Source organism: Puma concolor, chromosome A2, assembly GCF_028749965.1.
Source record: "Puma concolor isolate L17-30 chromosome A2, mPumCon1.1.hap2, whole genome shotgun sequence".
NCBI lineage: Eukaryota > Metazoa > Chordata > Mammalia > Carnivora > Felidae > Puma > Puma concolor.
The window spans coordinates 111,472,198-111,485,568 of NC_141668.1; the positions used below are offsets into that span (position 1 = coordinate 111,472,198).

General features: G+C 52.3%; 1 protein-coding gene across 4 annotated transcripts in view; it reads right to left on the reverse strand.

Moving 5' to 3' along the window:
* Positions 1-12,959, reverse strand: part of ZXDC (ZXD family zinc finger C) — a 38,799-nt gene extending 25,840 nt beyond the window's left edge. For 2 of the 4 annotated variants that reach the window (XM_086697261.1, XM_086697260.1), the window contains exons 1-5: positions 11,912-12,959; positions 9,248-9,400; positions 9,071-9,149; positions 7,780-7,910; positions 2,461-2,631 (exon numbers count right to left, since the gene is read on the reverse strand). In XM_086697261.1, coding sequence (XP_086553387.1) covers positions 2,461-2,631; positions 7,780-7,910; positions 9,071-9,149; positions 9,248-9,400; positions 11,912-12,881 — 1,504 coding nt within the window. In that variant the 5' untranslated portion in view covers positions 12,882-12,959. The remainder of the gene's footprint in view (positions 1-2,460; positions 2,632-7,779; positions 7,911-9,070; positions 9,150-9,247; positions 9,401-11,911) is intronic. The other 2 variants (XM_086697259.1, XM_025921429.2) reach the window with 1 other exon arrangement.
* Positions 12,960-13,371: the final 412 nt, after the last annotated feature.

Below are 13,371 nucleotides of genomic sequence, written 5' to 3' on the forward strand. Positions count from 1 at the left end.
CAGTCGGTTAAGCGTCCGACTTCAGCCAGGTCACGATCTCACGGTCCGTGAGTTCGAGCCCCGCGTCGGGCTCTGGGCTGATGGCTCGGAGCCTGGAGCCTGTTTCCGATTCTGTGTCTCCCTCTCTCTCTGCCCCTCCCCCGTTCATGCTCTGTCTCTCTCTGTCCCAAAAATAAATAAACGTTGAAAAAAAAAAAAAATTAAAAAAAAAAAAAGAAAATCGGCTACAGACAAATAAATTAATAACCAAATTCTGAATCTATCTTCTTTAGGTGTCACACTACTTCACAGTTTAAAAACAGTATTAAGGGGTGCCTGGGTGGCTCAGTCGGTTGGGCGTCTGACTCTTGGTTTTGGCTCAGGTCATGATCTCACGGTTCATGGGATCAAGTCCCGTGCTGGACTCCTCTAACAACGCAGAGCCTGCTTGGGATCCTCTCTCTCCGCCCCTGCCACGCACACATGCACACACGTGCACGCTCTCTTTCAAAATGAATAAACTTAAAAAAAAAATCGCAGTGCAGAGACCAATTTGCTCATAAATTTCCTATTTAGCATCACATTAATTCCATAGGTATTTACTGGACACCTATTATTGCGAGGCCCAGATATTCAGAAATCATTAAACATTAATTACTACAGCTTCTAGCCCAAGGTTTCCATCGTGACCTCGCTCCACCAACTCTCTTTGACCTTAGACAAGTCCTTCTCCTTTCCACCTCAGCTTCATCAGTGACAGGGCCGTGAGGACACTCCGGCCCCAGAAGCACCACGAGGGGAACTCCCACAGCCAGCCCAGGGCCTGGCAGAGCCCCTAGCAGTATATATCCACAACAACGGACGTTCCCGAGCACTTGTTTCTCACGGGGCTAGCACTGGGACACTACCTAGTTATCCACCCGACCATGGCAGGGAATAACGACACCCAGGTCAATGTCGTATTATAAATTCAGAGCCCGGGAAACACTGGCACTACAAAAGCAGCTGAGAGGCTCTCATATCCAGACAGACTAAGGAAGCTCATCTGAAATAAACAATGCCATCGCTGACTTGAATGAGCCAAGCCAGGAAAGAGGAAAGAACAGGAGCAAAGCAGAGGCCTGGGTGCACAGCATCCCATAGCACCGGGCTCAGAACTGGGAGTGGTGAGGGGTAAGTTTCGTAGACAGAGGGAGGAACCCAACCACTGAAGGTCTCTCAACACCAGCCTAAGGCTCTTGACTGGACTCTGCGTGTTGAGGTGCCAGTCCCTGACAGGAGCCCTCAGAACACCTAGAGCCCAGTAGGGCAGCTTCTTCAAATACAAAGCTAAATGGCAACTGCTGTTAGGGCCACAGGAGTGAAGTGACCACATATCAACAGGATGGGAAGAAGCAGAAGAAGGACGTTTCCCTCAGAGAACTACTCAAATCTCTTCCGTGCTTGAAAGATGAGGAAACGGGGGACTGCGGACCTGTGCCCTGCCCTGGATCACACAGCTAGGAAGCGACTGTGCCCCAAGGCTGGTGTTGCCTGTCGCACAGATGGCAGGGAGCGGGGCCCAGTTAGCAGCACACTCAAATGACCTGAAGGCCAGCCAGGACTTCATCAAACAGGCCCCGTCGGGAGAGCAGGCTGGTGCCAGTGGTCTGCGGCAGCAGCAGTGCATAGTCGCCCAGACCTTGCAAGGTCCTGCCCACAGGGCTGTGCACGCAGCCTCTACAGGCAGCCTGTCAGTCCCACGCCACCATGTAGCCAGAGAACCAGGCCCTCACATCCCTGGAATCCCCACTCCAGGCTACTACTGTGGTTCCCTCTCTGCTCTACCCTCCCCAGAACTTCAAGCCAACTACCCCCACCCCCTGCGCCTCCCGGCCCCACCACAATGTGAAACACAACTCTGTCTGGTCTTTGAGGACTGTCCTCACCTCGGTGCTGGGAGGAGACAGAAGGGAAGTACCCAGAGACCACAACGGGACAAAGATAGAGGAGTGAAAAAGACAAATGGGGGAGAGGCACGCTCAGAATTCAGGACAGAGATCACAGAGCGAGACAGATTTAGGAGACACATATTAGGAAAAGCCAACCAAGTGGAAAACTGATAGGTAGGTAGAGAGATAGACAGCTAGCTAGCTACATATATATACATATATATATATATATATATGTATACACACACACACACACACACACACACACGTAAATAAATAGTGGAGGACTGAATACTCCTCAAAAGAAGCACTTCAGACACAAGGGAAGGAATAGAGGGTCAGAGGCAAGAAGCGGCAGGAGAACCCAAAAGATGCCACCAGGCTTGGCAGTGTGGTCCACAGGCTGGTAAGGCTTCACTGTGCTCGCCTTAGTGACTTCTGACAACCTCTGAAAGGAGGAGAGGAAGGAAGGACGTGTGTTTGCTTCTCTGACACACGTCGAGCTTACACATCTGTGCAGCACTCTGGGAGGGAAGTAAACCAAGCAGACCTGGGCGCTGGCTGTGCTGTCGGACCACATGAGCCTTCATGCTGTGCTTGGAGGTGAAGAGTCTGTTACAGCTGGAGACGGGGCAACGGCTTTTCGGAGCACCCACGTCCTGCAGGTGTTTCTTGGAGTGAATGTAGAGGCTGCTACGAGCAGAGAACCTGGCACAGCACCCTGGAACAAAAAGAACAATAAGCAATAAACCTAAGGATTCCCAAGGAACTAGTGGTTTCCTTTCTTCCCATCAGAATCGTAAGACAGTACATGTCTATGCTCTGACCTCTGGCAAGGGACAGACACAATACCCTTTGGGGCAGCATCACAAATGTAGGGGCCAAAGCTGACTGCCCCCAAGCCCACCACTTTGGCATGCAGATTATGCCAGCTGGAAACAATCAAGGCCTAAAAGACTCAAGAATAAACTGTGACATCCCTCCTCCTAACTGCCTAAAACGACTTAGATGGAGGACCTGCTCCAGGAAAAAAGCTATCACCATAGATAACTACATTATGACACTAACGAGGTATGGTGGACAGGGAAGGCCTAGCAAGGCCTATTTGATCAAAGTCCTCTCTGTGTCCCATTGTCATCCATGGACCCAGTAAACATTTGTTCCCCAAACATTCACTCTTTTCATCTTCTTGTGAATTGCTTTCCTTCCCTTTGAAAATCCCAGATCCCAACCCCCACCTCTTTCTAGCTCAGGATAACATATATACCTCATTTTGCCTGTACCTGGAATCTCACATCTGTGTGAGTTTCCCATATATATGAAATTAAATTTTATTTCCTATTAATCTGTCTCCTGTCAATTTAACTTAGTCCAGCTAGAACCACTTGGAGAGGGCAGAAAAAAATTCTTCCTCCCCAATACAAAGGAATTAAATTTGAAAGCAAACTGGATTTAAAAGGAGATATAAAATTCCCCTGCATAGAAGACACATAACCTTGGACTAGTTAACTCTGGGCCTGTTTCTTCACCCATTACACGGTACTGCTGGGAAAAGTCAGTCAAATTAAGTGCTAAACAACCCCTTCAAAATTCAATTGCTAAAAATGTATACCAATCATCTACACTTAGCTACCACTATAAAAACCGTAACCCTAGAACATTTAAGAGTTGGAAACTACCTCAACAGATCACCGAAGCCAACTCCTCTCATTTTACCACTGAGAAACTGATGCCCAAAGGGACCCAGCAAATGACCCTAAATCGGGTGTACAAGTGGAGCCTGCAGGTGGCATCACCTTGCTGGCTGTTCGACAGCTTAGCCGGAAGCAACAAGACCACAGACCTGCGCGCACATCAGAGGGTGAACAAGACTAATTCAAAAACTCCCCCACTTTCCTCTTGCCCTGATCCCCCACTGCTGGAGCTCTTGCACCACAGGGACACAGAGAGGGCAAGCGGGGTTCTTGGCAGCTACAAGCTTGTGACCTGCAAGTACATGACCAACCAGCTGTCCTGACAAAGGGGAAAAATAAAACCAGTGCGAGTGCCATGAAGTGTTCTGGAAGCAGAAGAAAGAGCGCACTTCCTGAGGCGACAGAAAAGGTCTCAAGAGGCAAGAAGCATCTGAGGTGACTGGGTCCTGACATGGAGTCAGGGCTGCACAGCAGAGCAGGAGGGGCGTGCAGGCCAAGGAGCTGCCTTCTAACGTGTGGAGGCCACAACAGGGCAGCAGGGTGGGCAGGGCCTGGACTCTGGAGCCCAACTCTAGTTCAGCCCCTACTGGCTGCGCCTCATTTTTTCTTTCCAGGTTTCCTTTTCCTTTCCTCTCAGGTGGGAATGACAACCCGCCGCACAGGGTTATAAAGACGACGTGAAAACGATTCCAAGCTACAGAGTGTTCGCGCAGTGCCCAAGAAAATGGAAAGCGCATCAATGCACTGTGGCACCGTCTTGGAATGGCGAGGTGGAAATGCTGGAGTCTGGGGCCCGCGGGAGGCCTATTTCAGGAAAAGAGGCTATGAGGATAGGATGCGGCCAGATGACGAAAGGCTCTGGCTGCCTCTGAGAGGAGTTTTGAACTTATTTCATTTTCAAATGCAGCTTCAAGCCTGTTTCCAGGTCAGGCTCCTGAGAGAACATTTGGAAAACACAAGAGAGAACAGACACCTCCAGTCCCAGGTGCACCGTCTGTGCTTTGCTCCACACAGGGCCCAGGAGGGACGCCTCAGCCCCTTTTCTAGCTGGGACCCCTCAGCACAGACTTACAGAGGAAGATCGCAGAGCAGAGATGCCAAAAACACTTCTTACCAAACTGCTTTGCCAAGGACGGGGCAACCACAACAGGGATGTCTGTCACACTCTTGCCACAGTGGTTTCGATTTTTTAAAATATTTGCTAATTCGATAGGGAACCAAATACATTTCATTTTAATTTGTACATCCTTTGATGACCAGGAATATGACCATTTTTTCCATGTGTGTTAAAGGCGGTCTTTTTCTTTTAATGTTTGATAATCACCTTTTTTGTTTAAGATGATTGCATTTATTTAAGACTGTATTTTTTTAAACTAATTTCTACACTCAACGTGGGACTCAAACTCACAACCCCAAGATCAACAGAGTCGCACACTCCACCGACTGAGCCAGCCAGGCGCCCCATGGCTGTCTTCTCGTAACTGCAACATCACCTGTTGAGATGCGTACCCATTCTTCACAAATCAAAGTCATCAGTGCTTGGCACCCCACATTTATAGCAAGTTACCCACCCCGTCCCGAGGAGGGGCAGAGGCAGCCCATCAATGACAAATGTCAAGGGAATGTCCTCAGCTTGAATTCACCACTTACATAAGGACCACACATTCCAACCTCGACTGGGTGCACATAGTGACACACCCTACTAGACACGCCCCAACACACACACACACACACACACACACACACACACACACACACACACAGTCCTCATTCCACCACCTTGTCCTCCCTCAGCACACTCACTGCCGTGTGGCCCTACCCTCTCCATCTCCTCCAGTTACTACGAAAAGATGGGTGGTGGTTGTTTTTTGACTTTTTGTTATGAAACAGTTCAAACAAGGCAGGAAAAATGGTCTAATCACCCAGACTTAAGAATCATCAACTCTTCTTTAAAAAAAAAAAGTTATCAACTCTCAGCCAACCCAAAAGAGTTCTAGGATCCTTTCCCCGAGGCTCCAGCCCTTACCTCCACTCCCTCGAGAAGCACGCTCTTTGACCAAGCACCACTAGATCTCCCCACCCACACCCGCCTCTACCAGCTCAATGCCCAGACATGCCCACAGCCCCCAAGGATACAAATACAGAAAGGCAGAAGCCACCCCTCCTCTGTAGCCAGCCACCACCCCTTCCTCTTTCCCTCAGTCACCGCCAGGAGAGGGGTCGGCACAAGCCACCCCCCGCCTCAACAGAGCTCACCGCTCAGGGCACTAGAGCGGGGCTCTGCCCGAGTCACTCCACTGAACCTCGACCCTCCCCCTGCGGGACCCCGCTGACCCTACCGGAAGAGCCCCTGGTTCCTCACCACCCTGCCGCACTACCTCAGCACCCAACCCATCTCCTTCCCCGCACATCCTCCTCTACTGGCTTCAGTGCCACCAACGCTCCCACTTTCCCCATTCCTTCCTAGGACCCTCCGAGGACTCCCCTTCTACTTTCCCACTGGCAGGAGTGGCGGTCCCCAGGGTTTTGTGCTAGGCCTTCTTTTTCATTTAATAGCATTTAATTTCATTTAATGGTAACAACGGCAGTAGGTGACATCTGTGGTTTTTTCTATATGCCTCCATTCAACCTGCTACCTATAGAGCCCTCTCGTAAGCACCCTGTGTGGGTTTGTGACCACTTCAAAGATGAGGAGAAGAGGCACAGTGCCCTCACGCTGCTTGCCAGAAGTTACAGAGCCACTTACGTGGCAGGCTCGAGGCTGGAGTCCAGGATGCCTGGTTCCGGCACTCAGGCCTTCAATCGCGCCACACCACACCGCCTCTTTTCAGAGCACACCTCTCTTCGAGCGCCACATCCACTTCTGCGGTTTAAATCATCACCACGTGCTACCTGCCTCACCCCCGGCCCACCTCCTCACCGAACCCCAAAAGCAGTGCATCCCTGCCATCGGAATGTGGAAAGCCTGTGGGCACCTAAAATGCAGCCCGTCCTCTTCCTTCAACCACCAGCCCCGTGTGCCCACCTCAAGTGAGATACGCCCATATCCACCACACAGCACTGCTGGCGCACGAACTTCTCTCTCTCTCTCTCTCTCTCTCTCTCTCACTGGTGCCTTCTCACCCTTCCCACCGCTAAGCTCCAATACAGGTGCTGGCCGTCTCCCCAGGAAACCGGACCCAGCCTAAGCTCAAACAACGGTCCCACCACTCCCCTGCCCCGAGCACTCAGACTGCTGCTCTGGGAGACTGCCTCGCACTGGCCTCCCTGCCTCCTCCACCACACTCCACTCCCCCCCACCCCCCCAACTCCCGCTGCCCCGGGCTAGCTCTGCCTCATTCTTTGGCTGACTGGGAGGCCACTCCCATGCCCCCCGTGCTCCAGGAACAGTCCAGGTGACCTCTGTCCCCACAGCACCCCGCACATTATTGGCCTACCTGGTGCGCCCCAACTGGAGCTCTGACGACAGGAGGAACCGTGTCTTGATTAAACTATGTTTAATCAACACATTATCTTCGTGACATTCTAGCAATTGGTCTCAGTTTCACAACGGTCTTTATTATACACTTTCCAGGTAAAGGAAACTGAGGCCCAGAGAAGCTGGCCTGAGATCTCCAACCAACGGGTGAGGGCCAGGATCAAGATTCACAACCACACGCTGACCCACTCTGCCATCCCGGCGCATCTGCGGCACCTACAGCAGGGCCAGCACGGACAAGCCACAGAGCTGACTTCTGGCCAACGAATCATGCCTTCGGTGTTTCAGAGAAAAAAAATTCCCAGTACGTTTTTTTAAAAAGCCAGCCTGACTACTGCCGTCCATGTGGCTACCATTTACTGAGTCCGTGACAGGTACCAGGTGCCAAAACAGGCATTTTCACACGTTCTTTCCCCTGATCCTCACAACCGCCAAATTAAACAGGTAATAACTAGAGCCACAGATCTCGTGAGTGCACTTCAGAGCCAGGAATCAACCCTGGTCTGATTCTGAAGTCGGTTCACTACACTGCTCCCAAGGTAAGACAACGAACTAAAAACCAGCCAATTAAACCCAATGCTGCAACTTGTGCTCAGCTTGTCGTTGTGTAAATAAAACTTACCTTTGAACAACTTAAACTTACAACAACGTGGACGTGTGCTAGTTTAGAGCTCAAAGGAATGTGTTAAAAATCTACCTTCCACAGGACACTCGAACGGCTTTGTGCCCAGGTGGGTAATGCTATGGCCTTTCAGGTGCTCTGCTCTCGTGAAGGACTTCCCACAACCTTCCACGCGACAGGTAAACCTCCGATCGTCATCGTGTTTCCTGGGAGAACAAAGAAACAGGAACGGTGATTATGCACGCCACCCAGAGACACCAGGCCTCAAGAGGGGATTCTTTGTTTAAAATCCCACAAATTACAAACTCTCAGCATTTAAAGAAAATGATCAGTACATTTCAGAAAATCTGAATTCTCTCTAGCCCTTATGGGCAGGTTTGCAATTTAGCTACCCTGTAATTAGAAATTCTACTTTAATGACAAGGCTGACTTGAGAGCCAGACACAACAATTAGTGCTGCTTCTATCGGAACAGCTGGGTCCCAAATGTATTGACGAAGCTACTTTTTGACGGTTACAGATTCTGGTAACAAACGAGGTTTCCAAGCTACGGAGGGCAAAGAGAAGCGTGCACAGAAAATCAACTGCAATCCTCAAGTCCTTGCATAAACACCACCCTTTCCTGAGTAACGTTTTTACAGTAAACCCCTCAATCCCCAGCTGTGCAAACCACTCAACCTCTCTGTGTCCCAATGCAAAACAGCGAGAAGAACATCAAGGCCAGAGTTGCTGTGAAGGTTAAATGATATCTCGTTTACGTGAAGTGCCGACCAGTACCTGCACACAGGTGAAGCCTCCGGGGTCGTCATTATCACCACGGAAAGTTTGTAATGACATAAGGAAAGGTTCTTCCACAGTATTAACTTTTTAAAAAATATTAGCTTGTATATAAAGTACACAAATTACGTTCAAAAACAAGTATACATAAAAAACCTGACACTAGGTGATCAGATTCTGAGTGGTTTTCTTCTCACAGCTCTCTGAATTTACCAAATTATCTACAACGGGCTCCTTTTCTTATAACTTAAAAAAAACCTCAACAGGGACGCCTGGGTGGCGCAGTCGGTTAATCGTCCGACTTCAGCCAGGTCACGATCTCGCGGTCCATGAGTTCGAGCCCCGCATCAGGCTCTGGGCTGATGGCTCAGAGCCTGCAGCCTGTTTCCGATTCTGTGTCTCCCTCTCTCTCTGCCCCTCCCCCATTCATGCTCTGTCTCTCTCTGTCCCAAAAATAAATAAACGTTGAATAAAAAAATTAAAAAAAAAAAAAAAACCTCAACAGATACATGTCATCCACAGGCTTCTGCTGCGGACAAACAACAAATTCATTTCCCATACTGGTAACTGAACCAAAATGTAAAGAGTACCTTTTGTGCCGTAGGAGTTTAGACATGCTGGTGAAGGTCCAGCCGCAACTGTCAGAGTCGCAAATAAAAGGTCTTTCGCCTTGGAAAAGACAAAAATTACACCTCATCACCATAAATGCAAGCTACCACAATGACAAACTGTGGGTGCAAACGATGTTGCATTCTCTAGCTCATTACCTGTATGACTTCTCAGGTGAATTTTCAGGCGACAGGCTTTGTCATATTGTTTGCTGCATCCAGGAAAGGAGCAAGAAAAGAGTTCTTGTTCCCTGAAGTGGGCTCGGTTATGGGAAAACAGAGCACTCACTGTGATGAATGTCTTCTCACAGCCTGAACAAAGAAAACACAAACGCTGCTCACTGGTGTGACAAAAATCACATAACACGGCTAACCTAGCCACCACTCCAGGACACCGTGAAGCAAACAAGGAAGAAAATGAGTCAGAAGCGCCTCCAGAAAGTTACAACCATTGTTACAACCGCTGACATCTGGCTTTGTAAAGGCAGCCGATAGGCACACGCAGGCCACCTGTTGTCATCTGACTTCAATATGAAGCCACCGATCAAGGGAGCTCCAATCACAGCAATGTGCTCCCAGTTCCACAGCACAGATCTTGCTTACATTCTGTGAACTCAAATGTCAGGGCTGCCTATGCGAGACCAAAGAAAACCCAATGAAAGAGATCAGATGCTAAGGAACAAGGATTTTGTCTGGCAGGAGTTGCACTTGGAAGGGCCACAAACCATTGTTATGTCCGAGACTTTTTCACCCCTTGGGGGTGATGCACTGTCCTACACACACCCTCTGTGTCCTCTATGCATCCTCTGTAACCGGCAGCATCCCCCCGTCACCAGGTTTTTTTTTCCTTTTGCCTGTTTCCCCAGCGTACCCTGCTGTCAAAGGAGGCTACCAGGGTCATCTTCACTCCCCTAGCTTTTTCCTTCACCTCTATCGCCAACCCCAGTGGAGCCACCAGAAAGCCTACTTCAGCAATTCACAGACTTTCCATATCGAAAGCTCTCCTTTAACAAAAAGGTTCAGTGCTCAAATGGAGTAGAAAATACTAGGTTGTAAGATGCTTCCCAGGTATCTTTGTTGCAGCTCTTCTCAGAGCCTTTAACATGCTACCATCGTGCCTGTAAACCACTAAGCAGATACACGCTGTGCATCATCACCACATCAAAGCACTAGCCCAAGGAACCCTACTTTCCCTAGCAATACTTAATTGGGAAGTGCTCATCTTCCTAAATGCCCTAAAATCCTCCTCCTCTTTAGCATAAATCTGCCCTCCCTCCCCACCCCCACCCATTCCCTATTTTGGGCTTGGATGTATTTTCATACACTCCAACAGGTAAATCTCTCAGCCCTTAGCAAGATTCACCCACCCTGCAATCAACAACTAAGGCCTATGATCCTCCCTCTGAAATCTTTCCTACATGGAACTCAGGCCTAGAACATTTAACGGGGTTTCACTGGTCCCTCTCCTGACCCCACCCGTCTTAAAACACCCCACTGATCATCCAACTCAAAACTTTCGGGGGGACTTCATACCCGAAAGCAAGCTACAGCCCTGATCTTCCTGGTATTATACGTGGAACGACACTCTTGGTGCATTTCACTAGGGAGCAGACTATAAGCCATCATCAGATTCACGGTATGTAACTGAGAAAGGTTCTGAAACGGTGCTCTAAACTCATATTCTCCACAAAGAGGATGCACAAGACAGTCTACAAGCATGTGGGAAGAAAACAGAAGAATCTATTAACATGTGTTTTTCATTTCACCCTTTAAAAATCTCTATATGTGAGTGTATTTTTTACAACATGCACATTACTAGGAGAGCGCTGCACGTATGTAACACATCAGTAACACGCTGGGTGTGTGCTAGGCATATAGTTGAGTTTTTGTTTTGATGAACAGGAAGTGGAAGGCCCCTCACGCTCTACGGGCCCTCCCACACCCTTCCAACTTCACTCCCCACCCCACACCACCACCACAGCCCATATTCCCTGCCTTGGCTTGGCAGTGTCACTCCCCCCCAAGTCAATTCCTTCCCAGGCGGGAATCTTCTCTTCCTCCTGGGGAGGCACATTCTTCCCCTTAGAGCACCTAAAGCTGCCGATCCTGGTGGAGTTTACTCTTGTGGAGCCTGCATTCCCTCCCACTGCAGACAACGAAAGAGGAGAAAACCCTCCACTGGATTTCACCTACACTGCTGGGCCTCGGACTCTTCATCTGTGAAATGAGGATAATTTTTAGGACTTCCCCAAACTGAAGTCCAAAGGAAATAAAAGCAGAAAAGCCACCAAAAGCGCAATGCACCACACCTGTGACCATCCCCCTCAGGCCTCAGGGCCTCAGAATGTGGCTTCTGGCCAGATTCATCTGTGTTCCTCCCACACTGGTGCGTGCCAGCAGAAATATCTGATAACTGACCATTTCTAACCGATGAAAGCCCGAAGAACACAAACGCCTGACTCATAAGACAAATCTCTGGGAAGATGCTTTATCACTTTCATTAACCTGAAGCACTTTAAGAGAGAGACCTGTTGCCTCCACCCCGGGGAAGGAAGGCTGTAATGATTTGTTACTACCTTGCTGTCGAAATCCCCGCAGCAATGCAGGGTTGAGATATCTAAGTGAATCACCTGGAAAGAACTGGAACACAGACACCAGAGTGCTCCGTTCCCGCCCCTCACTCTCGGCCCACGGAATTTAAATCCTGCCCAAGTGAGCAGCAGAAGGCAGGGCGACACCGCACCCACTGTGAGCGACTCAATTTGGCCCTGGGGCCCCGGGAGCCCCCCGAAGCCCGCCCGCAGGCCCGTGGCGCGCGGTTACCGGGAAAGTCACACTTGTAGGGCCGCTCGGGCTCGAAATGGCTGCGCTGGTGGGAGCTGAGTTTGGCGTGCGTGGGGAAGCGTTCGGAGCACACCTCGCACTTGAACAAGTTCTCCTGCTCGTGGCCCTTCATGTGCGCCTTGAGGTTGTACACTGTGGTGAACTTCTTGCCGCAGCCGCCCACGGGGCAGCCGAAGGGCCGCAGCTTGTCGTGCGACTGCAGGTGCCGCTTGAGCTTGTAAGAGGTGGTAAAGGCCCAGCCGCAGCCGTCCAGGGGGCACTTGAAGGGCCGCCGGCCCTGGCTGCTGCCGTGCGTGAGCAGGTGCACCTTGAGCTGGTGCTTCTTGGCGAAAGAGAGCGCGCACTGCGGCTCCGGGCAGCGGTAGCCGGGGGCGCCAGAGCCGGGGGCCGGGGGACCGCGGCGGCCCTCCGCCGGGCTCGCGGCCTCCTCCCCCGGAGGCGCGGGCGGGCCCCGGGGCGGCTGGTCGGACGGCGGAGGCGCGGCAGCCAGCGTGAAGACGCCGTGATCGAAACGCACCAGCAGGTCCTGGCTGTTGATGGTGACGGTGCCCGCGAGGCCCGCTCCGGGCCCGGGGGCGGCGGCCGCGCCGCTGGGGCCCTGCTGGGGACGGCAGGCCGGGCTCGCGCCCGCGCTGGGCCCAACCTCCCGCCGCCCGGGCGCCTCGGCCGCGGCGCCGCGCGCCACTTCCAGCAGCACCACGAAGGAGTCGCTGCCATCCTCGGGGGGCGGGGGACTCGGCCCCGGGCCCTCCGACGCCGCCCGGGCCTCCCCGCACAGCGGCCCCGGCCCGCCATCTTCAGGGCCCCGCAGCAGCAGCAGACGGCGGCGCGCGGGGCCAGGGCTGGGCGGCGGCCCCGGGCCTCGGCGGAGCCGGCCGGGACCGCCGGCGCCGCCGCCATGTTGGGCTCCGCGCGCGGTCGGGGCGGCGAGCAGCTTCGGGAGGTCCATCTTGGGCCCAGCCGCGGCGTCGCAGCCGCCGCCTCGGAAGAAGCGCGGTCCGCCCCGCCCAGCCGTGCGCGACGCCGTGCGGCCGCCGCGGCGGATCGGCGCCAAAGCCCGGCGCGGAGCACGGCCGGAGTCCGGCCTGGAGCTGCGCGTGCGCGTGAGCCGCGGGGCGCGGCGCGAGGCCTGCCGGACTCGGGGTGGTCAGCGCGGGGCCCGCGAGGCCTGCTGGCCGCCGAGCCCCGGGCGTTTTGGCCGGCCCCGACCTCGCGAGCTGCGGTCCGGATCCCTCCGTGGGGAACGACGCTTGCCCCCGACCTAACAGTACTGGCTTTCCACTGGGTAGTGGATTAGTAATAGCAGCCAACTATCTTCACACTCACAAGGGTGAGGAAGCTGAGGCACTGACGGTTCGAGTCCCTTGCCCGAGGTCACAGCCAGGAACTGGGAGAGTCAGGGTTCCAGCACCAGGCTGGGCTTACTGGACTGGAAACCG